This window comes from Mobula hypostoma, chromosome 22 (assembly GCF_963921235.1).
Source record: "Mobula hypostoma chromosome 22, sMobHyp1.1, whole genome shotgun sequence".
In the NCBI taxonomy this organism is placed as follows: Eukaryota; Metazoa; Chordata; class Chondrichthyes; order Myliobatiformes; family Myliobatidae; genus Mobula; species Mobula hypostoma.
Genome location: NC_086118.1, coordinates 33,694,125 through 33,719,996, shown reverse-complemented (window position 1 = coordinate 33,719,996; position 25,872 = coordinate 33,694,125). Strand labels below are relative to the sequence as shown.

The 25,872-nt window shown below is 40.2% G+C and overlaps 1 protein-coding gene across 1 annotated transcript in view; it reads left to right on the top strand.

Annotated features, from left to right (window-relative positions):
• Positions 1–25,872, top strand: part of engase (endo-beta-N-acetylglucosaminidase) — a 74,815-nt gene that overhangs the window by 26,502 nt on the left and 22,441 nt on the right. The window contains exons 7-12 of the mRNA XM_063074404.1: positions 1,074–1,239; positions 4,656–4,759; positions 5,163–5,271; positions 10,476–10,663; positions 17,934–18,082; positions 24,982–25,075. Coding sequence (XP_062930474.1) covers positions 1,074–1,239; positions 4,656–4,759; positions 5,163–5,271; positions 10,476–10,663; positions 17,934–18,082; positions 24,982–25,075 — 810 coding nt within the window. The remainder of the gene's footprint in view (positions 1–1,073; positions 1,240–4,655; positions 4,760–5,162; positions 5,272–10,475; positions 10,664–17,933; positions 18,083–24,981; positions 25,076–25,872) is intronic.

Genomic DNA, 25,872 nt, shown 5'->3' with positions numbered 1-25,872 from the left:
CAAGCCTTCCCAAAGCATTGATTATAAATTCCCCATGCATGCACTCAACTTAACAGCCATGCAGACCAAAAATCGGTTCAAACCCCTAATCTTTCTACTGCAGACCTTGGGAATGGCTCCAGGCCTGTTTGGTTTCTTTTGCCTACTCTGTATTGTACTACGCAGTGCACTCAACTCATACAGCAAATGACTGTTTTCTGTCCTGAGCGTTTAACAAAATAAGCCTTTTGACAGCAGCGGTTTAGGAGTGTAGCGGTAAAACAAATTGAAAATCAAAACAGAACAATTGCTGCTTGCCTGCGACTGTCCGAACTTTTATCCCTGTGTGGCGCTTCCACAGCTCAAATAATTGCTCCAAAAGTCGAGCCCTTTATTAACAATTAGCAAACGCACAGTTAAGCATTATTAAGTGTTATCTCAGCGGTCAGCAAAAGATACGACCTCTGTTGATCCCAATCTAGTAATTCCACAAAATAAGCAAGAATACATAACCTATTCCCTTCATTTTTACCAATCCCCCACTCATGTGGCTAGTTACTATAAGAAACGTGCAACACAGAATGCAAAGCAGGTAGAGAACGTATACGTGGCTCCGACAAAGAGCAATATTTTTGTTCAGCTTCTGGACCTTTGTAAGAGGTGATTGCTTGCGGAAATAATTTATAGTACCTAGGGCATAAGTACAATAATTGAGGCAGAGAGTCTGTCACAATACCCCTGTGTTAATAGCTGTGATCTTCAGAATCTCTAAGAGATTGAGCAGAATTATACAGTCACTGCTGTGAAATCTACACTATATTCCTTCAGCTGCATTGAAGAAACAATATGAGTATTAACAATTTAGATAGATGAGGCACAGTTCTTAATAGCAAAACCAGATTACTGTTAAGGTTGAGCAGAAAATTAAAAAAAAGACTAGAAGAATGGTAGTTTGAAAAAAAGAATGGTTTTATCACATTAATCTTGTAGAGTAGTACGGTGTGGGTTGTTTCAAAGGGGATTGTGTTTCAAAAACTGATTGGACTTTGCACGATTGTACTTTTGGTGCTCCAGACATTTTATTTCTTGTTTAGAGTTTTCTTTGATTCCTGTGATGGTATTTTCCTGAACTATAACTGGACGGAGCAGCATCTTGAGCGAATGACGGCACTGGTGGAGGGTCGTCAAGCTGACGTCTATGTTGGAGTTGACGTGTTTGGCCGAGGAGATGTTATAGGAGGAGGGTTTAAAACCAATCGGGTAATGCTTATTTTAGAGTTCTATTCCAACGTCTTATTTAACTTTCACCCAGCCATGTCCCTATTTTTAACAGTATTTGAAAAAATGTCCTTATATTTGAATGAATTTGCAAACTAGACATACAAATATCTGATTTGTATGATTTGCTACACACATCAGAAAAAAATGTGCCAGTGGTCTTATAGTATTTTTATATTCAAAGATGCTTATTTCAACTTGACATTCTGTATGACTTAATGATATGAACCTTGGTCTTTTTGTTTTTTTGTGGCTATCTGTAATTTATATTAAAATTTCAAAGTAAATGTTATCATCAAAGTACACATATGTCACCATATACAACCCTGGGATTGGTTTTCCTATCGGCATACTCAGCAAATTTATAAAATATTAACCATAATAGGATCAATGAAAAATTGACTAGAGTGCAGAAGGCAGCAAACTATACAAATGCAAATATAAATAAATAACAATAAGTAACAAGAACATTAGATAATGAGATAAAGAGTCTTTAAAGTGAGTTAATTGGTTGTAGGAACATTTCAATGATGGGGAAATGAATGTAGTTATCTCCTTTTATTCAAGGGCCTGATTGTTGAGGGTAGTAACTGTTCCTGAACCTAGTGGTGTGAGTCCTGAGGCACTTGCACTTTCTACCTGATTGCAGCAGCAAGAAGAGAGCACAGCCAGGATAGTGGGGTCTCTGATAATGGACACTGATTTCCTACAAAAACATTTTGTGCAGATGTGCTCAATGTTTGAGAGGGCTTTGCTCATGATGTACTGGGCTGAATCCACTTCCTTCTGTGGGATTATCGTATTGCATTAACAATAATTTAATTTTATTGTTGTTAAGTAATTGACAATTTATTGCAAAAGTCTTGGCATTGATCTTTGGACTGTGTTTTATTGAAGTTCTGTTAGACTATCTAAAAGGGACTTTAATCAAGAAGGTGGTGATGTGGCCTCTGATTTTAACAATTGTATAGAATATACAAACTTAATTTGGGGTCATCATGGAATTGATAAGTTTTCCAATCATAGGTCCTTACTTACCTTTTGTGCCCAAGTAAATAAAATGCTGGAGGTCCCTTTTGTTTTGAGAATATTGATGTTAGTTTTTTGCTGCCCTCTGCTGTTGTGCCACTGTAATGAGACAGACAGAAATCTGTGCCTTTTTCAATCCAAAATCCACAGATGATCCTGCGTATGTGCCTTTAATGAATGTAAGAAGCTGTCACTGAGCACTGCTGACATTTTTCATGTTCAGAGGTTGAAGCAAAGTTTTTTTTTGAGGGAGATTATTGAAAGTTGAGAGACTGGCAGAAGAAGATTTAAGAGTTTAAGCAGGATTATGAAACGAAAACGATTCTGTGATGTACAATATGTAAAGTATTGTGTATGTGATGCCAAAGTATAAACAAAATCAACTGGAGGTTTGTGGGGCTGAATTCTGGCAGGTGAACTTTTCCGGAATAAGTTGTTCTTGTAAATAGGTTTATATGTCCTAAGCCACATTGAGAAAGAATTAGTTGGAGGTAGATTTTATGCACTGCCAAATTATTACCTTATAAATCAAAAGTATTGTAGATGTTGGAAATCTGAAATAAAAACAAATCGCAGGAAGCACTCAGATCAGGCTGCATTTGTGGCAAAACCATCATAGTTAACATTTCAGGTCAGAGATCCTTCACCAGGACCAGAAACATTAACTCAGGTTTTCTTGCTGCTGCCTGACATGTTGACTATTTCCATCACTTTGTATAAATATTGCATGATGGAAAGTTTGGAAGGATATAATTCTTTTCTGCATTGAATATAACTTTTGATATAGTTTCATGACTTTACATAAAACTTATTTTACATTAAATTTATTTGACCATAAAGATCAGATTTGGGGAGCAAGATCAGTCATAAGGAGAAAACATTTTGCCAGTCACTTTCACGTCTAACTACCGTTTATAATACTTTTTACTCAGCAAAACATCCCAAGATCCATTACAGTAAATTGGGTACTAGAAAACAATGGGATAATCAAAAGCTTGTTCAAAGAGGACCTTTAACTTGTCTTCAATGAGGAAAATGTAAAGGCTTATGGTTGTAATTAGACTTTCAGAGCTTATTGTGGAGATGGGGGTGTTGCAGGGTATATACTGAGTATAATTGAGCCAAGTATCAAACCAGGAGACAATAAAACATTTTCATTATGAATGTGAAAAGATGCAATTAACTACTATGGTTGATAAATGTCTTTTTGATAATGTCTTGTTGAAGCAAATTAGTAGTTGAGATGATTTGTGTCGACTTAAAAGTTGCATAAATATTCAGCTGTTGTCACGATGCAGCAATGAATAGAGGCTCTGCCTGCCTCTTCGTGTATTCAGGTTGTATGAAAATGAATGCCAAAGCACGGATGTTGCTGGTACTTGTTTCACCTAATTTCATCTCTTATCTTGAAACAAAAAGGGAACTGATTAACATCCTGTGTGTGAGCCACTGCAGTCTGATAGTGGCTGTATAATCATGTATAGTTTCAAACCGTTATCTTGCATATCACTTGCTAATGTTCAGAGATATTTCAGAGTTACCCGTTGGGCAAAGATTCTTTTAGGGAGTATACCATAATTAATATTAACTAAACTTTGGGTCTATATTTGTGATGAATTTGCAAAGGTGGGCTGCCTGATCAAGTACCAGTTGTAACTGGCACAATAGCTCTCATCACTCTGGGTATTGTACACTTCTCTAGGAAGATGTGTGCAGACCGGTCCTGCTCTCTCTCTTTGCCTTTGAGGAGCTGGACCTGTGCCCACTTTGGGCAGGTGTAGGGACTGGTGTGGTCATTTGATAAGAGGTTCAGTCTGGAGAGAGACTGGCCTTTGGTCTTTGTGGTTGCAAGGAGAAATTGGAAATGGGGAGGGATTGGAGCCAGAAGATTGGGGAGTGTGGTCTACAGGTATTGTAGATCATTGTAATGGATGGGTACAATGTTGCATGGCTTTGAGATAAGTAGATGTTAGGCAGGGATAGATGTTTGGGTAAGTGATAGTCCCTAAGAAACCTCTAGGCGTTCTAGTTCAGTGCTGTTTGAGTAAGACCGAACAGAAACTGGAAGTGACTGATGAAGGGTGCCACTAAGATTGAAACATGATTGTGATTATGTAACATTTAAAATATATTGTTATTCGATTGGATGTCCTGGCATTTTTATTCAAGTATTCATTGTATGTATTGCTTTTGTTTCAAGTTGTACAAACCCTGGCTTAATTTTGCTTTGAGGATATCTAGTGCTAAGGATAATTTATTTGACTTTGAAAAGAATATTCGGAACTTCCATTGAAAGCTTCTAATTCTCAGTGTTTCTTATCTGATATTTTTAACAAAGTATTTTTAAGATAATTTGTATTCTATTCCAGTCCTTTGAGCTGATTCGGAAGTACAATTTCTCAGGGGCTATATTTGCTCCTGGATGGGTTTACGAGACTCTGGATAAGGAATGCTTCCATCAAAACCAACTGAAGTAAGTTTTGAATTACAGAATCTATGACTAATATTACTATATTTATAGATGATAAGTTCTTTTAAAACCTGCACATCTACACAAATGGTATTTACTTCTCAACATCACTTGCAACTTTATGATAGGTAGCTCGGATTCAATAGTGGGTAAGGCAGAGTAGACATGCTGGAAGTAAGCCACTTACTGGGTTTAGGAAGAGGGAGAAATCGATAGGATTGGTGGTTTTCCTATCAAATATCAACCACACTCTCTCATTTATGAAACATCTTAAAAACTTAATTGATAGGCATTGGATTTTTACGGTCTGGGAAACACCTTGGGCATTTATGATATTAATATGTAAGTTGTCATAGATCAACTGAATTGATCATGTTTTTTAATTTGGTATCTGTTGCCTCTCTAGGTTCTGGAGTTTGTTAATTGAGTACTTGCCCACTCACAGCATCTGCACACTACCCCTTGTCACATCATTTTGTCAGGGCTTCGGGAAGAATATTTACAGGAATGGAGAGGTAGGATTTGAATGAACCACTTAATGGTATAGATTTCACTCTCTCACACTGTGTGTACAGTTTTCAGTATCGTCACAGTGAGATTATTAATCTCAGTTCCAATTCACCTGCTCTCACTATTTTTCCTGAATGTGTTCATCTGAGCCATGGTGATAAAATCTCTTGCTTGGTCTTCTGCTTTTTGAGCTCTATCATCTATGAAGTGCTGCTCATGTATTATGAATTGTTACCTCTGCCGCACCTGAATGTGAAAGTGGATAATGGGTGAAGAGACTTCTAAGTAGATTGCTCTTGGTAGTGACCATCGTCAATGTGTTGTGCTTCACTCATCCTGATTAATTAAGAATAGTCTAATTGATATATTCCTAGCTTGAGTCCTGTCAGTTTGAGATGATTAGGAAGGATGTCTCCTTTAAATGCTTACAATCCAAGTTTTTATGTTCATTTGGCTGTTTCTACTACTGTCTCAGTGATAACACCAGCTCTCTCCAATATGTTGATGGTGGGAGATGTTGTTGTTGGTGCTATTATGAGACTGATGCAGAGAAGATCATTATCTGACTCTAGTGCATCGTGTTATCAGCAACTTGTCTGTCCATACTTTGTCCTGAGCCTGCTGCAAGTTGCCGCAGGATATTTAATTTTTAAAGGAACTGCGGATGGAGCTTTACGTGGTAGAATCATTAATGTTGTGAGGTGCAGAGGGATCTGGTGACCCAGTGTATAAATCACCAAAGGGCTGTATGTAGGTACTACAATTGTTTAGTAAAGTTAACAATAAGGGAGACATAAAGGACTGCAGACTGGAATCTGGAGAACGTTCTGCAGGAGGAACTTACTGGGTTGAACAGCATCTACGGCGGGAGGGGAGGGGTGGATGAGGACGGTGGAAACTCTGTATTAGTCTTGAAGATCTACCTGCAAAAGGCATGTAATTCTGAGAGAACATTGGGTAGGGTTAGCTCGTAGGTGCTGGAGTTTAGAAGAGTGAGAGGAACTTGTTTGAAACATGAGGGGTCTTGAGAAGGTAAATGCTTCCTCTTGGGTAGAACCCAACACTTGGGATCGCCCTTTCTTAAGATAAATGGTTCACCCAATTAAGGTAAATTATTCTTTTCCTGAGAATCCCGAGAGTTTGAAAGTTCTTTAAAGTTCAATGGAAATCTTTGAGTATTTTTTGATATGGATAAATACTTAATAAGCAAAGGGTGAAAGGATACTGGGGTAGACAAGAATATGCTTGCAATTGGAGGAATTGACTAAGTGACAGAGCAGGGTTGAGGGGCCAGGTGGCCTATGTTTCTAATTTATATGTTCATTTGTAATCTTTAGTGTCCAGCTTTGTTCATGACCTCATAATAGTGAAAGGTCATGTATGAAACATCTGGAGATAACCGATTATGAACTGTTTTCAGTGTCTCCACAGTAGAGTTCTCCACAGCATGTCTCACAGCAGAGACATAATAGTTAGTCTCTGAAAATCATGCCTATGCTTGTTAAACTCTGATATGGGTTAAGTTACTGAAAGGTGTTTTTCTTGACCCCCTTCTGACCTATAATTGACAGACCGCTATCTTGATGTTAAGGATAGTTTTTCTCATCCTACAACTTTAGATGCAGCAGAGACATGTGTTTGGTTTGAGAACAGATGCTGTACTTTTGCGCCAAACTAAAATAGGTTAGTTTTATCTGCGTAAGGCATAGTTTTAATGTTCTAACAATGCACGTCACATGCACCATAGGCATTAGATGCCTCTTTCATTTATTTAAGAATTTATTTTCTTAAGATTACTTTCAAATTAACATTAAAGGCCATCTGCAAACACTATTTAACCTAATGGGGATCTAACACACTAGGGATCCATTGATAGTCGGTTGTAAGTACTCCTCAATCATAACTATCTGTTTGATGATCGGGATTACACCCTTGTTTTATTTAGGACTATATGGGGCATCAGAGTTATTCTTCTACTTACCTGAATATTTTATTGCCTCATGTGAAAATAATTCTGCTCATTATAATTTTTCTCCTCCCATCATTACTCTGACTAGAATGGCTCAAGAATGATTATTGCTAAATGAATATCCAATAAGTGCAAACGAGCAGCATTCTTTTCAGTTTTCATGTATCAGATCTCAACCTGTGATGTTAAAAGGGTTATATAAATTGCCATTAAATGTTTCAATAGAGACAGTACCATCTAGATTAAGTTTAAATATTGACGATAAGAAGAAAACTTTTGGCACCCCGACTCAGAATGAGGGAAGGATACCCAAGTGGCAAGTCACAGAAATAATAGCAGTTGTTAAATATTTCTTTTATAAATATTCCATGCAGTATTTCTTCCTTGGGGAATACTTCTAAATTTAAGAAAGTTTTGTTGAATGTGCAAAATACCAAATTTCAGAGCAAGCTGAGATCTCTGCAACCTGCAGGCTAAGCATAAATTAGTACGTTGACTTACCAATGTAATTATCCAAGATCCCCTTATTGTATTGCTGCATATAATGTGGAGTGACTTCAAAGACATTATCTCATGTTTGAATTCGGATAACTTAACAAGGGATCAATCTAACGAACCAGATCCTTTGATGTGATAATAAATCTGTACTCTTTTCTTGCACTCTGATATTTTTATATCTTTATTGGACACTTGCACAAATTAGATTAGATTGGTTTAAACTCTCAGAGTAAACAGTGACCATGGTAGTAATAAATATTAACAATAAATGCAATGACAAGCACAAAACAGCAAGATGGTAATATTGTAGTGCAAAAAGAAATGCTGGAGTGACAATAATGGAATAACTGGAAGAGAAGGAATTAAGAATCTGAGAAGTTGGCAGCAACATGTGAAGATGGGGGTCAGAAGTCTGATGGCAGTGGGGAAAAAGCTGTTCTTGTCTGGACGTCCAGGCTTTCAATCTCCTAGAACGTAGAAGATAGAAAATGAAAGGATATGGCTCCTTGACAGTACTGATCCCTTCCTAAACCAGCACATCGCAAAGAAGGACTGGATGGAAGGAAGTGACCAGATTGTGATGGACTGGGCTGCGTTTACCACTCAAGCAACACACACAAAATGCTGGTGGAACGCAGCAGGCCAGACAGCATCCACAGGAAGAAGCACAGTCAACGTTTTGGGCCGAGACCCTTCATCCGGACCTCGGCCCGAAACGTTGACTGTGCTTCTTCCTGTGGATGCTGTCTGGCCTGCTGCATTCTACCAGCATTTTGTGTGTGTTGCTTGAATTTCCAGCATCTGCAGATATCCTCGTGTGTGCGTTTATTTCTTGATAGTTCTAGTGGTCGAGGCAGTGCAGTTGCTACACTGGGCTGAGAGGCAACTTTTCAGGATACGTTCTACAGTGCGTCTGTAGCAGTTTGCGAGAATTCTTGTGGACAACCAAATATTCTCAGGCCCAAGAAAACATATACAGAATGCTGATATACTTTTTTGATGACTATTTCAGTGTGAAGGAGCCAGATGAAGATGCTGGTGATATGGAACTTGAAGCAGTTGACAATCTTCATTAGCAGCTCTGTTGATGAGGTGTTTACCCATCCCACCCCATCCGTGTTGCTGATGTTAAGGGCTAGGGTGTTGTTCTTTCACCATGCTACAAGGTTTGCCATTCCTTTCTTGATTCAGTTGCATTATTGTTGTTAATCCAGCAGATGTGGTGTATTGGCAAACTTAAAGAGTGAGTAGAACAAAGGATTGAGCACGCAACTCTGGGGAGCATCATTGTCGAGGATCAGGGTGAAATTTTAAGCAAAACACATAAAATACCGGAGGAACTCAGCAGGTCAGGCAGCATCTATGGAAATGAATTAACAGTTGACGTTTCAGGCAGTGACCCTTCTTCGAGACTGAAAAGGAAGGGGGAAGATGCCAGACGAAAGGAGGAAGGGGAATGAGGATAGCTGGAAGGTGAGAGGTGAAGCTGGGGAGGTTAGATGACATTCTAACCAACTGAAGCCTGCTGGTTAGGATGTTTAGAAGTTAGTTGCAGATGAGGGTCCAAGGCCAAGGACCAGAAGATTAGAGATGATCCTGTTTGTTATTTTGGTGCTGAACATTGATCAGAATTCAATGAATATCATATCATTCTGAAATGAGTATTTTGATTGTTGAGGTACAAGGGAGATGATGTCCTCCTCAGACTTATTTTCCTTCTACACAAAATGCAAGGGGTCTAGATTGTCTAGACAGCAAACATTTGAAAATACCTCTTTATACAGTATTATAAATACTATTTTCGAGTATCTGTGTGCTATTTAAAAGCAGCAAAATTTTTTTTAAAATGCATATTTAAGACTGTCTTCATACGTTTGATGCTTGGTGACTTGAATTTTACTTGTTTTTACCTGTTTTAATCCAAACACAAGAGTGTGTCGCAGCACTTTCATGTGCAAGTAGTTACTCAGTGATAGAACTTATCCCCCTGACTTAGAAGGTTGTGGACACCATGCTGACTCGGGAAGCACAGGAGTCTAGGCTAGGACTCCTATACAGCAGTCAGATGAAATGTTAAGATAAGGCACTCTCCATTCCTTCAAGCGAATGTTATAATATGTGACACACACTTTCGGGAAAGAGCATGGGTTGGGGTGTAGTGGGGATGGGCTTTCCTGGAGCTCTGGCCGATTATCTTCAACAGTTATCACTAGCTGGACATGTAACCCATCTCTCTTATTCAAGTCTATGTTTATTTCTGAGAAATACCTAGTTAATGTGAGTTGTCCCAATGTCAACTCAGTACTACGAGATCTTTTTATACTGGGAGGTTATTCAGTCATAGTTAGACTAGTAGTTGACTCATTCAGTATTGCCTCAACTTCTGAGAACTTGAAAATTTCTCTTCCAAGGTTGCTGCTTTTCTTACATTACAACTGTGTTTATACTTTCTAACCTTAATTGGCCATAAAGCACCTTGGGACTGGCTTGAGGTTTTGAAAGACTCCAAATAAATGCTGGCTTGTTTGCTTTTGCAGTGAAGGTATTCCTTATGCTCTGCTGTGGGTATGATTGAAAATGATCTGGAAAATGAACACATTGGCTGAGATTACAAGAAAACAGCTTAATGATTTAACACGTTTATGTTTTAAGTTTAGCCAATATAAATTGGAATTAAGTGCTTATTTTGCTGAAAAATTTCTGTTAACAATCTGTATTAATTATCACTGTCATTTTCTGCAGGTGGAGACCACTGGAAATTGGCTGAATCTAAGCACTCAGGAAATTCAACCTTTATTTGTTGATCAGCAGCCGGATCAAGTTGATGGTCCAGTGAAGACCTACGGGTGTTCAGAAGATGCCTGGAATGGAGGATGCAGTTTGGTAATTAAGGGGTTAATCCCTAGTACCAGGCCGGAAGTATCTGTAAGGTTAGCGCATGTACAAATATTTATAGATTTATTGGTTTCTTAACATCTTTTTGTTGCCAAGGCCAGGTTTGTGTCTGATAAATCCCTGAGATAATGCGTTATTCTGGCGCTCTCTTAGCACTTTGTGCTCTTATACTGGAAAATGAATCAGTCAATAGCTGGCATGGCACTTAACTCTGCCTTAGCATCTCAGAATTTGGCAATTTTTCCAAATGTAGGTCGTGATGTAATTTTCTTTCAGTTCCATTTATAAAATATTTATGCTGTTTTTGATAGCTAGAAGCAAATCATTGAGTTTAGACCACTTTCATCAATGATTGCAGCAGACGTGCACCCTTTACTTGATATTATAAGACCTTCTAGTGTATCATTGCATTTTCTTTGGTAAAGGGGAAAGAATTTGTAGTTTGGCCAATATCATGCTTATAGCAATTTGCTGGACAAATTTTCCTTTGAATCTGGCTGGGTAATTTTTATTTTTAATTTCGGAGATACAGCACGGTAACCGGCCCTTCCGGCCTGATGAGCCCTTGCTGCCCAAGCACCAATTAACTTTGTATTGTGGGAGGAAACTGGAGCATCCCAAGGAAACCACGTCATCAGGGAGAATGTACAAACTCCTTACAGACAGTGGCAAGAATTGAACCTGGGTCACTAACACTGTGAAGTTTTACTACGGTACGTGCGGCCCCAATTGTGTATCCTCAGGTCGAGTTGATTGCCAAGTTGGCTTTGAGCTCTTCTTTTCATTGCTGAGTACATTGAAGGCTCAGGTGAAAAAGAATATTCTTTTCTTCCCATTGTTCATCAAGTCGGGCTAAACGTCTTCTAATATTTATAGTCTACTTCATTTTCTCTTTTACTAGCTCTTGGAAGAGGCTGCAGCTGTAATATTGGTCACATTATAGGACTATGTTTACTTTGGAGCAGCTCTGCTTTTGCTCATTTACCAGAACTCTTCTGTCTCAGAGGAAATATGATTTATCAAGTGTCCCCTCGCAAATAAAACTTCATCTTACAGTTGTCTGGCTATAGTAATTTGGTTATTAAAATCTAGAATTGTTATTATTTTATTGATAAATTAACTTTTCTGCTCTTTCCCTTGATCAAAGTAAATTTATTATCGAAGTACATATATGTCACCATATACACCACTGAGATTCATTTTCTTGAGGGCATACTCAAGGAATCTATAGAATAATAACCATAACAGTATCAATGAAAGACCTATCTAACTTATAGTCATAGTCATACTTTATTGATCCCGAGGGAAATTGGTTTTCGTTACGGTTGCACCATAAATAATTAGATAGTAATAAAACCATAAATAATTAATTAGTAATATTTAAATTATGCCAGGAAATAAGTCCAGGACCAGTCTATTGGCTCAGGGTGTCTGACCCTCCAAGGGAGGAGTTATAAGGTTTGATGGCCACAGGCAGGAATGACTTCCTATGACGCTCAGTGTTGCATCTCAGTGGAATGAGTCTCTGGCTGAATGTACTCCTGTGCCCACCCAGTACATTATGTAGTGGATGGGAGACATTATCCAAGATGGCATGCAACTTGGACAGCATCCTCTTTTCAGACACCACCGTCAGAGAGTCCAGTTCCATCCCCACAACATCACTGGCCTTACGAATGAGTTTGTTGGTTCTATTGGTGTCTGCTACCCTCAGCCTGCTGCCCCAGCACACAACAGCAAACATGATAGCACTGGCCACCACAGACTCGTAGAACATCCTCAGCATCGTTCGACAGATGTTAAAGGACCTTAGTCTCCTCAGGAAATAGAGACGGCTTTGACCCTTCTTGTAGACAGCCTCAGTGTTCTTTGACCAGTCCAGTTTATTGTCAATTCGTATCCCCAGGTATTTGTAATCCTCCACCATGTGTACACTGACCCCCTGGATGGAAACGCGTCACCGGTGCCTTAGCTCTCCTCAGGTCTACCACCAGCTCCTTAGTCTTTTTCACATTAAGCTGCAGATAATCCTGCTCACACCATGTGACAAAGTTTCCTACCATAGCCTTGTACTCAGCCTCATCTCCCTTGCTGATGCATCCAACTATGGCAGAGTCATCAGAAAACTTCTGAAGATGACAAGACTCTTTGCAGTAGTTGAAGTCCAAGGTGTAAATGGTGAAGAGAAAGGGAGACATGACAGTCCCCTGTGGAGCCCCAGTGCTGCTGATCACTCTGTCGGACACACAGTGTTGCAAGCACACGTACTGTGGTCTGCCAGTCAGGTAATCAAGAATCCATGACACCAGGAAAGCATACACCAGTGTCCTTGTCAGCTTCTCCCCCACCAGAGCAAGGCGGATGGTGTTGAACGCACGCAGGAGAAATAAAAAAACATGACCCTCACAGTGCTCGCTGGCTTGTCCAGGTGGGCGTAGACACGGTTCAGACTTGGGCATTCAACCAGTGTGCAAAGGACAACAAACTGCAAAGACAAAAAAAAAACAAATAATAGTAATAATAAAAAATAAGTAAGCAATAAATATTGAAAACACGAGGTGAAGAGTCCTCGAAAGTGAGTCCATTGGTTGTGGAAACATTCCAGTGATGGAGCAAGTGAAGTTATCCCTTTTGATTCAAGAATCTGATGATTGTGGGGTAGTAACTATTCCTGAAGCTGGTGGTGTGGGTCCTGAAGCTCCTGGACCATCTTCCTGATGGCAGCAGTGAGAAAAGAGCTAGGTGGTGGGGATCCCTGATGATGGAGATTGCTAATCCAACATTTTAAAGATCTTAACTTGTAACTTGGGTTCTTCTACAATTCCTTGTGAATGAGGTAATAAAGGTTTATAAGGGGAAAGGTGTTTGCAGTGGAAGGTACCATTTTGCTGATAAGTGCAAGATTAAATTGTAGGAAAAAGTTACGATGAACAGTTTTTGATTTGGTAAACACTTATCATATTGAGGTCATTTGATTTGCTGTGTAGCATGAAATACTATGATTTTTAAGAGCTCTCTGAATGAAACTGAAGCTAGTCTCTTAATCCTCTGATCATACCGTGATGCTACTTTTTAAAGTTTTGGATGTGCATCCAGTGTTGTGAAATTCTAATATTAACTGCTGTCCTGTGACTTCCAAAAGTCCATGATGACAATAGAACAGTGACACAACCTTTTTTTTTGTATTATTTAAATTTTTATTTTAGAAGTACGGATTGGTAACAGGCCCTTCCAGCCCCACGAGCCCGTCGTGCCCAATTCCACCCTTGTGACTAATTAACCTACTAACTGGCAGGTCTTTGGAATGTGGGAGACAAATGGAGCATCCAGAGGAAACCAACGCTGGCAGAGGCAGAACTAACAAACTCCTTAACGGTGGTGGTGGGAATTGAACCTTGATCTCTAGTGCTGTAATAGCATTGTGCTAGCAATTATGCTGAATTACCACAGTCGTTTTTTTTAGCAAGCTGATTGCACTCTTTATTTTAAAAATATTTCTCCCAGCATTGTTTATCCTTTTTATCCAAATTTGATGTGTAATGATGCCTTTTTAGACTCCAAGATCCTTTTCAGGAAATCTGTTTTCCTGACTTTAATAAAGAAAGGCAACTGTGTTTATCCTGAATTAGTTGGCTTAATCTGTTGGCAACTGGGTCTGGAAAGTCCTGTGTGTGACAGAAATTGAATCTATTAACTACTCCCCAGCATCCATTTTATTAAGTACTAAACACCTTTTATAGAAATATTTCAGACTGACTTGTCAAAACAAAACAAAACTCCAGTCTTGTGTTTGGTCTCTGTAGTACTATTTGGAAGCATGCCAGCTCATTGGAATATTTGTTCCTTGGTATTGTTCAGTGATCTGGAGAAGCTAGTTATATATCATCAGAAGTTAAGACATTGAGGTTAGCATCTTGAAGGAAGCTCTGTCACATTGCGGCAGAAATGGGAGTACTGCTGTATCCTCCAGCGAGAAAACTCTTTTAAACTATCAATAAGCGAACTTGTGAAGGTTCAGTTGTAGCTAAGTCTGTTTCTTGCCTCATTTATATGTCTCTTCATTCATCTTCGATTATGCTCATTTGTGATTGAGCAAATTGTGGATGTGTTTCTGGATTGAAATTTAAAATTAATCAATTACAAAGCATATTTTAAAGTAACACACAAAATGCTGGGGGAACTCAGCAGGTCAAGAAGCATCTATGGAAATGAATAAACAGTTGACATTTTGGGCTGAGATCCTTCCTCAGGACGGGTGGGGGAAGGTAGCAGAATAAATCGTGGGGGTGAGGGGAAGGGGGATAGCTAGAATGTGATAGGTGGTCAGGTGGGTAAAAAAAGGTAAAGGGCTGGAGAGGAAGGAATCTGATAGGAGAAGAGAGTGGACCATTGGAGAAAGGGAAGGAGGTGGGGACCCGGGGGAAGTGATAGGCAGGTGAGGAGAGGTAAGGGGTCAGAGTGAGAAACAGAAAAAGGGAGGAGGAAGGAATTTTTTTTTACCGGAAGGAGAAATCGATATTCCTGATATCAGACAGAATAAAAGGTATTGGTTCCCCACCCTGAGGAGGGCCTCATCCTGACGCAAAAGGAGTCTTGGACCGACACATGAAAATATGAATGGAAATGTTTGGCCACCGGGAAGTTCCACTTATAGCAGATGGAACAGAGGTGCACGATGAAGTGGTTCCCCTAATTTATGACAGGCCTCACTAATGTAGAGGAGGCCGCATCGGGAGCACTGGATACAACAGATGGCCCCAGCAGATTCACAGGTGACGTGTTGCCTCAGTTGAATGACTGTTTGGGGCTTTGAATGGAGGTGAGGGAGGAGGTGAATGGGCAGGTGTAGCACTTTGGCCACTTAAAAGGAGGGAGATTAATGGGGAGGGATGAATAGACAAAAGAATCATAAAGGAAGTGATCCTTGCAGAAGGTGGAGAGAGGTGGGGAAGTAAAGGCATGTTTGGTGGTAGGCTCCCTTTGGAGATGCTTAAGGCAGTAGGAAGGTAAGGTGAGTGCAGATATTTGGGAATTAGAGGCGATGTGGGCGAGGGCAGCGTCAGTGGTGGAGGAAGTGAAACCTCGTTCTTTGAAGGAGGACATCTGTGATGTTCTGGAAAGGAAAGCTGCATCCTGAGAATGGCAGAGACTGATACAGTTTGGCACCAACAGCGTCACAGGAGTTGCCAGTCAGGGTGGTCCTCAACATAGGATTGCCTTCGGGACTCCAGCTCCGGATTTTTCCCTTGGGGTTTAGTCTCAAAGACTTCCCCATGAATGGGTATAGCCGCAAGGCAGTGGAAGTTTGAAATCAGAGTTTTCCTTCTCCTGAATGAGCTTCCAACCACGGCTGACAAGCCCCATGTGCATGAAGTGATTGGTCTTAAAGCGCCAGTAACCGCGCCTTTGCCCCTTCTCCTATCAATAGAAATGGTTCTGCCAGGAGCTGAACTTGGTTGTTAAAGGCCATTTGGGAGCATTTAATAAGTAGTGGGAGCTTGTCCCCAAGACCACCTCCGGCCATAATAACTTTAAGGTGGGAAGAGGTATAGTCATATTTTAAAGTGTTAATTTTTAAGCAGTTGAACCAGCATGCAAATCTGTCGTGCTTTTCCAGAGGTATTGTTTGAAAGCCTAGGGAAATGCTTATCATTCATAGGGAGCAGATTGTATGCCGGGGGACGGTGCACAAAAGAGCTTCTTATGAAAATTTTACACCTGTCTGGAATGGTCTTCAGATTCATTTTAAGCACCAACAAATGGACTGGTCAGTTACTAAATGGGATTGAGTTTAGCATGCTGTGCCCATTTCTGTGTAAGACAGCTGTTAAGCAGTCTCTTTCAACTTTGGTTAGAAATTCTAACAAAATTAGTTCAGTCCTTGGTAGGTTGGATCAGTGTAGCTGCACAAGATAGCCTCTCATGTTGAACATTGCCTTTCTCTTCAGAAGAGAAATAGTAAATTCTTTCAGTAAGGAATTCCCAATAACACTTGGTGAGTGCATTTATAAGCCTGTAAGCTGAATCCTGAAAATAATTTGAATAAGCGGATCAAATATTATTTCCCATTATTTTCCATAGAAGGTATAATTAAGCATGTCATATAGTCCCTCTCAACAGGCTTTCTGCTCTTTTTGACCACTGATTTTCCTAGGACATGCACAATGCCTGATTTTTCTGCTTGTTTTACTTTTTTAAGACGGGGAATGAGTAGGCAGAATTTTAGGCTTAATGTGTCATTGAGATGAAGCCTGATTCTGTACTGTAATGTAATTATTTTATGAAGGTCATGAGGTGTTAATGCATTTTACATATAACAGTTTGAAACAACAGGGAAAATGTTGACTAATTCAAACAGTTCCTGAAACATTAAAGGAAAATATTGTATTGTCTCATCTATTTGACCCGGGAGGGGTTTACTTCCACTGAAGTACCCTTGCAAGAAGTGGGTAGCCACTCTGTAGATATATCAACTGATCACTCCCTGGACAGCAGGCACATTGGAGCATACAAGAACATGCAAGCAGCAATAGGCCCCTCCCCCTAAGCCTGCCTTACTATTTGATATGAGTCAGATTTAGTTTTCTGTCATATACACTAGGGTGCAATGAAATTGCATGTATGAAGCTGGTAAAGTAAACACTACATGGTAATAGCAGATGCAACACAGAACAACCATGATGCAAAGATAATAGTGGAATCTGAAGTAGTGCAGAAAGCAGCTAAATTACCAATAATGGAATAAATGAGAGAGAGAGAGAGAGAACTAAGTGTCTGAGAACATGGCAGCACCACTGGGAAGGGGATGTGTAAAAATTGATTGGTTCAGAGGTCTGCTACCAGTGGGGAAGAAGCTGATTTTGAGCCTGGACATCTGGGCTTTCAAGTTCCTGTATCTGCCCTAAGAAGGTCTGAGAGAGAAAAGGGAATAGCCAGCCTGGCAGGATTCCTTGATATTGGAATTCTCCATAACCCTTCAATTCCTTGATCTTTCAAATATTTATCTTTACCTTAAAAAGATCTAAATGATCTGGCCTCCACCATCTTCTGAAGCAGAGAATTCCAATGTTCACTCCCCTCTTCGAGGATTCAGACTTGGGATTTTAGATCAGAAGCTGAGTCCTTTGTCGACTAGTCTGATAACCAACCACTTTACTGCCGTGGCATTCTGTGAGGACTAGTTTTAATAATGCACACACAGTTAAAGATTTATGTTTTGACGTATTATTTTTGTGAAATTGCTTCACATTATGTAAATTCTTCTTAATTATGTGGTGTTAAATTCAGTCAACCTTGTTCCAACAGGTTATTTGGTTTGCAGGTCCAGAGTCCTCCCAAACTTTTTGTTGCCTTTATTTACAAGCTACAAGATGGCAGTGGAATCAGTGTGAGTCCGGAGCTAACGACGTGCCCACTGTCACAGTGTCATTCTGACAAGGTTTCCTCAGTCAATGGTATGTGACATGGTATTGAATATGCATGTTAGCACTAAGTTGCTGGTAACAGTAGATATGTTTCACAAAGAAATCTGTAGTCATTATATGTGTGTGATTCGTCTGCAGCACAGAGCTGGGTCCTTCAAACCCACTGTAGCCATCCTGACCCTGGGGTACTGATCAGTACTAATCACATTTCACTTTTGGATTGTAGCATACTGTCCCTTGGCAAGTATGTTGGAAAGGAATTCAGGACTATGCAGATGACTGTCCATGTCTCTTGATCTCTTCACAATGTGAAGGGATCTGCAACCACGGCTGCTTTAATAGATGTTTGAAAGGCGGTCATAATGGACTTCCAAAGAACCTTCCTGTTGTAGAGTCATAGACAATACAGACCGGATACAAGTTCTTTGGGCCAGCTAGTCCATGCCAACCACATTGTCCACTCCTAGTTCCAACTTCCTGCATTCACCCCATAATCCCTCAAGGCCGCACCTATCCATTTACCTATCCTAGCGTTTTTTAATTAATACTATTGTACTTCCATCATTCACTTTCTCTGGAAGCTCATGCCATATACCCACTACCCTCTGCATGGAAAAGTTGTCCCCCAGGCACCTTTTAAATCTTTCCCCTCTTCCCCCTAAACTTTATGTCCTTGACTCCCTTACCTATTGTTACCATACACCTTATCTGTGCCTCTCAATTTTAGCTACTTCTATATACCTGTTTTTCATAAGTTTCAAGGAGTAAAGATCTAGCCTGGTCAGCCTCTCTCTAACTCAGGCCCTCCAGCCCTGGCAACATTCTCATAAATAATTTCTGCGGTCTTTCTAGTTGAACTACATAAGGGGTTGACCAAGTCAGTACACAGTAGTTCAGTGTGGCCTCAACAGTGACTTATACAACTGCAACATAATGTCCCAACTCCTGTACTCAGTTCCCTGACTGAAGGCCAGAGTGGCCTTTTCCACTACCCTATCCACCTGTGACACTGCTTTCAAGAATCTATGCACTTGTCCTCCTAGGTTTCTGTTCGTAGCATCTGAATTTTCCTTCCCGCTGAAGAAACAGATTAAATATTGGCTAAATCTGTTTATTACTGTACAACTACAATATTATTTCTTAATTCATCACCATTTAACATTTGTTGTGCTTGAGCACAAATTTGGCAATGACAAAATCAGACTGGGTTTACATTAGAATACTGTGGGAATAGTGAGATAATCTCCTGTCTGCTGAGCTGGTGTGTTTACTCTGCAAAATTTGTTCCAACACAAACAGCTTTGCCTGTGTTTTTTGTTCCCACACATTTGGCAGTTCTGACATATTATATAATTTAAGTGTGCTATAGTACCTTTGATCCAAGTATAAAGATTTTGTTCAATGATTCTGTTCATTCCCTGTGCAGAAGTCTTTGTCCTTGCACACAGTTTCTTGGTGTTTCCAATTCCACCTCATCTTTTTCCTATTAGTAGTCCATATCTCAATAAATGGTTGCCTGACTGCTAAGTGCAAGTTATTTTTAAATGAAAAGGAATTCTGGTATATGTTTGATCAGGCAAGTCTATTCAACACCAACAAGGGTATTAGTTATAATTTTGCACATAATAACAAACTTTGCTTATTACTTTGTTGTTTCACCATGATTTTGCAGAGCCAAAAGTGATGTGCTCTTCATGGAATGCAAGCTCACCAATTAGATAGAAGAATCCTCACTGAAATACACAATTAAACTAGACAGAATGATAGAATACTTAATTCAATGCATACTTATGTGCAGAAAGGAAAAGAAAGAAAAATTGAATTGTGACAGTGGATAAACAATTTTTTTGACACAGGGCAATATTTGCTGAAAAGATTTACTCTTGTGAGTTAATTTTCAGTATCAGACAGGTAGTTTAGCTTGAGAAAAATCACACTTGTATTTTAATGGACTTGCTCTTAAAGGTAACTCCCACAGTACAGCTATTTGGGTAATGGAAATATGCCCTTACATAATTCACCAATCACTACCAATTAAAAAAAACCTGAGATTCAAAATAAAAACTGTTCTTGTGGAACTTACGTGGGGGAAAATGTAAATGCAGAATTTACTTCTTTTCAACTTGCATTGCTTGACATATGCAAAGCTAACACTGTTTCTCATTATATTGTTATATGGAGTGCTTTCTGTGCACGGATTTACTGTACCTTTGTTGCTGTATTGAACATGTATTTAGAGAATAAATACTGTCACGTTTTTTTTGTGAATACGTTGAGATATACTCAGTGATCCTATATTTGCTACACCTGTGCACCTCGTTAATACAAGTATCTAATCAGCCAATCATAATGCAGCAACTCGATGCAGAAAAGCATGCAGACATGGTCAAGAGGTTCAGTTGTTGTTCAGGCCAAACATCAGAATGGGGAAGAAATGTGATCTAAGTGACTTTGACCGTAAAATGGCTGTTGGTGCCAGAGGAGGTGGTTTGAGTATCTCAGAAACTGCTGATCTCTTAGGGTTTTCACACACAACAGTCTATAGAATTTACAGATAATGGCGTGATTAAAAAAAACAGTGAGTGTCAGGTCTGTGGGTGACAATGCTTTGTTAATGAGAGAGGTCAGAGGAGAATGGCCAGACTGGTTCAAGCTGACAGGAAGGTGACCGTAACTCAAATAACCATGTGTTACAACAGTGGTGTGGAGAAGAGCACACAACACATTCGGTTTAAGATGGTGCTTGTGAGTCACAGTGACGTCTTGCTGGCAGCAAGCAAAAGTACTAACTGCTCTATTAATCACACTTTTTCTGGTGACGTTCACTGCAATCAATACCCTGTAACTTCTGTTTTGGGGTTGAGCTTTCAAACCACCTGTATGACCCGCTATTTTTGCGGTGTAAGCTGAAGTCTCGAAGGTGCAGGATAGTTAGAGTGTGGTGTGTATGGACCAAATCGAGGCGGCAGAGCCCGAGAGCGAGAAGTGAGTCAATGTATGGGCATTTCTGGAGCGGACTTGGAGCCATTTCACACTAGCAGAAATGAGGCGAAGCAGAATTGAGGCAGTGGGGCCTGGGCCTGAGAGCAAGAAACAAGCCAATGCCTGTTCAATTTATGCATTGGGCCAGATTGGAAAAGTAGGGCCAAATTGAGGCAGTGGGTCCCGGGCCTGACAGAGTATTGAAGCAGCAACGCCCGGTTTGAGAGTGAGGAACAACCTACTGTTTGACTGATTTAAGCGCTGGGCTGGATTGAAAAGGTCAGGGCGCTGAGGCAGGAGGAGAGCGATGGGCCCGTGTTCAGCTCACTGCTTGACAAGGTTTCTCTGTCTTTGTGCTGGACTGAGGATGTGGCCTGCAACTAACAAGCTCCTGGATCGGCTGTGATTGACTTTGTGGCTGTGGACTCATTTTTGTGAACTTCAGTTCTGAATGTTATTTGGCTACTTTTATTGTTTGAATGATTTATTTCTTTTCTGCACATTGGGTGTTTGAGAGCCTTTTTTAATGGGTTCTAATGGGTTTCTTTGAATGGCAGTGTCTAAGTGAATGTTGAACATCTAGACCTTAGGTTGAGAGTATATAGTTCCTTAAAAGTGGAAACGTGGACAGCGGTAAAGAAAGCACAAAGTACACTTGCCTTCATTGGTTGAGACATTTATCTTGAATTATGTCTGTTATCTAATCTCCAAAGCAATCAATTGACAAACTTCAACTCATTTAGAATGCTACTGCTAGACTCTTAACCAAAACTAGGATAAAGGAACATATTACACCCACACTAGCTACTTCTGCATTAGCTTCCTGCATCTTTTAGAATTGATTTTAGATTTCTCTTACTTGTTTTTAAGGCTCTTAATATTCTGGGACCGAAGTACATCAGAGAATCATTTTCATTTTATAATTGTGCTTGAGATCTCATGTTTTCTTCTGCCATTCTCTTAAATTTAAAAAAATCTCCCTCAAAAGATAGTTGGCAAGTTAGCTTTTTTGAACCACACTCCTAAACTGTGGGATTCAGTATCTAAAGCGATTAGGGATGAAGACTCAGTTGACTCTTTTAAATGCCAGCACAAAACCTGTTTATTTAACCTTGCTTTTAACTAACATCTTGTTGTCTTTTATTCTCATATTTTTATTTATTTTCATAATTGTACTTTTAGCCCTTTGTAAATCACTTTGAACTACATCATCTGTTTGAAAAGTGCTCGATAAATAAAATTGTTATTATTATTATTATTTGGTAACCGATACAAAGCTTATCAAAAGTTATGCTCGGGGGAGGGGATCTTGATCAGTCCAGTAAATGGGCTGAGTAATGGCAAATGTAGTTTAATTTGGGTAAGTGTGAGGTGTTGTATTTTGGGTAGTCAAATCCAGGTAGGACGTTGGCAGAGAACACCAAGGCCCTTGGGAGTGTTGTAGAACAGAGGGACCTCCGAGTTCAAGTGAACACTTCTCTGAAAGTAGAGTCACGGGACAGGATGATGAAGGCGGCGTTTGGCTTGCTGTCTGGGATATATCACGGCAAATTTGGGAATTCCTGTTGTGGTTGTTTGGGATGCTGGTGAGACTGCCCTTGGAGTATTGTGTTCACTTTCTGGTTGCCCTGCTATAGGAAAGATTTAGTTAAAGCGGAGAAAGAGTGTAGGAAAGATCTTCTAGAATGCTCCAGTTAGTATGATGCTAATACAGCTCCGGCTGTCGGAGTTCGATTCCAGTGCTGACTGTGAGGTGTTTGTACATTCTCAGCTTGATTCTGTGGGTTTCCTCCCACAGTCCAAAGACATACCAGTTAGTAGGTTAATTGGTCATTGTAAATGGCCATGTAATTAGGCTAGGGTTAAACGGGTGGGTTACTGGATGGCACAGTTTCTTGGGCTGGAAGCGCCTGTTCCATGTTGGATCTAAAAATAAATAAGCTGAAGGATTGAGAAATAGGGAGAAGTTGGGCAGGTTGGTACTTTATTCCTCTGTGTGTCAGGGACTGAGAGGTGATCTTATAGAAGTGTAAAAGAATTATGAAGGGCCTAGATAGGGTGAGTGCATGCAATCTTTCCCCCCCAGAGTTGGGGTATCAAGATCTAGAGTGCGTAAATTTAAGGTGAGCGGGAAAACTTTTAAATGGTGCTTCAGAAAGTGTGGCTGCCAGAGGAAGTGGATGAAGCAGATACAATGAAAACATTTAAAAGACAGTTGAACAAATAAATGAAATGGAAATGATTAGAAGGTGAAATGCTGGCAGATGGGACTGGCATAGATGGGAATCTTGATTGGCATGGATCAGTTGGGTCGAAGGTCTGCACGACGTGGAGTACAAAAATTGGGACATCATTTTAGTGTTGTACACAATGTTGGTGATAGCACATCTGGAAATATTGTGTGCAGTTCTGGTTGCCGTACTACACCTGGGATTTGATTAAATTAGAGAGGGTGTAGAAAAGATTCATGGGGACGTTGCTGGGACTGAAGGGCTTGAGTTTTAAGGAGAGACTGTTTAAGCTGGGGTTATTTCCCATGGAGCAGAAGAGGCTGAGGGTTAACCTTGTAAGAGGTTTATAAAATCCTGAGGTGGATGTTCACAGTTTTTTTCCCCCTCAGGGTAGGTTAGATCTAAAACTAGTAGGCATAGGTTTTGGGTGAGGAGAAAATAATTCAGGAAGACATGAGTGGCACATTTCTGCCCTCCATGTGAAAAGCTACATGGAATGGGCTGCCAGTGGAAGGGATGGAGGTGGGAACAATTACAACATCTTAAAAGGATTTGTGATGGGCACACGGATAAGAAAGATTTGGGGGGTAGGCAGGTGGGGATAGCTTAGGAAGGTGTCTTGATTAGCATGAATGAGTAGGGCTGACAGACCGCTCTTAGTGCTGTATAGCTCTGACTCTACCAAGCTTCTGCAGGAGCAAGGCACCCTGAGTATTTGACTTTGAATATTTTTAAATCAAACCCCAATTTTTTACTGGGTAACAGGGAATACTGATACTGTAATCTTGTCATTCTTACCATGCAGGGTCACGTTAATCTTGTTGGCTGCTCTCTGCCACTTTATAGTATTGAGTGGATTTTGAACAGGCTGAGAAGTAATAACTATGATTAATTTCTCTGCAGGTTTACCAAATTAATGATTCCCCCCACCCCCTCACTACCTTGCCTGTGTATTAATAGTCCGCCCATTATTATAGCCCAGCCCATTTACCGAACAGTCCTATTAGAATTTCTGCTTGGAGGAATTAAATTATGTATGTGGACCACATATTTTGGATGCAAGTTCACGTGCAACCAGCGTTGAAGCAGTGAGAAGATCATAAATCTTCCCCTGCTGGTGTTGAGGATTGATACTGGGTATTGGACACTGTTGCACTTTGTGCCAAGCTATAGATGTCTCTGAAATGCCCGTTTGCTAGTACTCCATGAATACACTCAACTACCGCTGTATCTTCTACCTTCATTGCACACTGGCTGACAACTTGCAGCTCATCGTGCTGCTTCTGTTAAATGCATTCAGTATGGCTGCATTAGATAATCAGTCTACTATAGCTAAATTTGCTTCAGAGTAATCAGCATACAGCATGACCCTTTGGCCATCAAGCAACGATTTGTACTTATTCTACACCAATCCCATTTTATTCTCCCTACATTTCCATCAACTCCAATTCTTCCCCCCCCTCCACTTTTTCCCCCGCAGATTCTGCCACTTGCTTACATATTGAGGGGAATTTACGGTGACCAGTGAACCTACCAATATCTTTGGGATACGGGAGAAAACTGCAGTAACTGGAGGAAATCCAAACAATCACAGAAAATGTGTGAAGTCCAGATGGACACCACCAGAGGTCAGGATTAAATCAGAGTTGTGGTGCCTCCAAACATCTTATGAGTTTATGCAATATATTCACAAACTGCTGTTTCTTGTATTTGCAGTACTGAAGCCATTACCACTACCCGAGGATAATACCTTTGTTCGGAAGTTTATTCAGAATTGTGCTCCTTGGAGCCCTGAGGGATGGACTTGTTGGTGAGTATATGTGGAAGTTTTTTCTCCCCCTGTAGTCACGGTGAAATGTAGAGGGAATAAAGTAAAATATAATTTGTTGACCGTAAGATGTGATTTCTCCCATCACATGTCAAGCAAGTTCCAGGAGACCGGAAAATTACAAATGTCACTCCACTCTTCAAGAAGGGAGGTAGGCAGGAGAAAGGAAACGATAGGCCAGTAGTCTCACCTGAGTGGTTGGGAAGATGTTGGAGTGGATTGTTAGGATGTGGTTTTGGGGTACTTCGAGACTCATGATAAATTAGGCCGTAGTCAGCATGTTTACTTCAAGGGAAAACCTTGCCTGAAAAATTTGTTGGAATTCTTTGAAGAAAAAACAAGTCAGATAGACAAAGGAGAATCGGTTGATGCTGTGTATATAGATTTTAAGAAGGTCTTTGACAAGGCGCCATACATGAAGTTGCTTAACAAACTACAAGCCCATGGTATTACCAGGAAGGATTCTAGTATGGATAAAGCAGTGGCTGGATTGGCAAGAGGCAAAGAGTGGGAATAGTGGGAGCCTTTTCTGATTGGCAGCCAGTGACTAGTGGTATTCCACAGTGGTCTATATTGGGACCAATTCTTTTTATGTATACTGTATGTCAATAATTTGAATGATGGAATTCACAAGACAAAGGAGCAGAAGTAGGCCATTCGGCCCATCAAGTCTGCTCCGCCACTGCACCATGAGCAAAACTATTCTCCCATCTAGTTCCAATTTCCGTTTTTTTCCCCATATCCCTTGATACTCTGACGAATTAGATACCTATCAATCT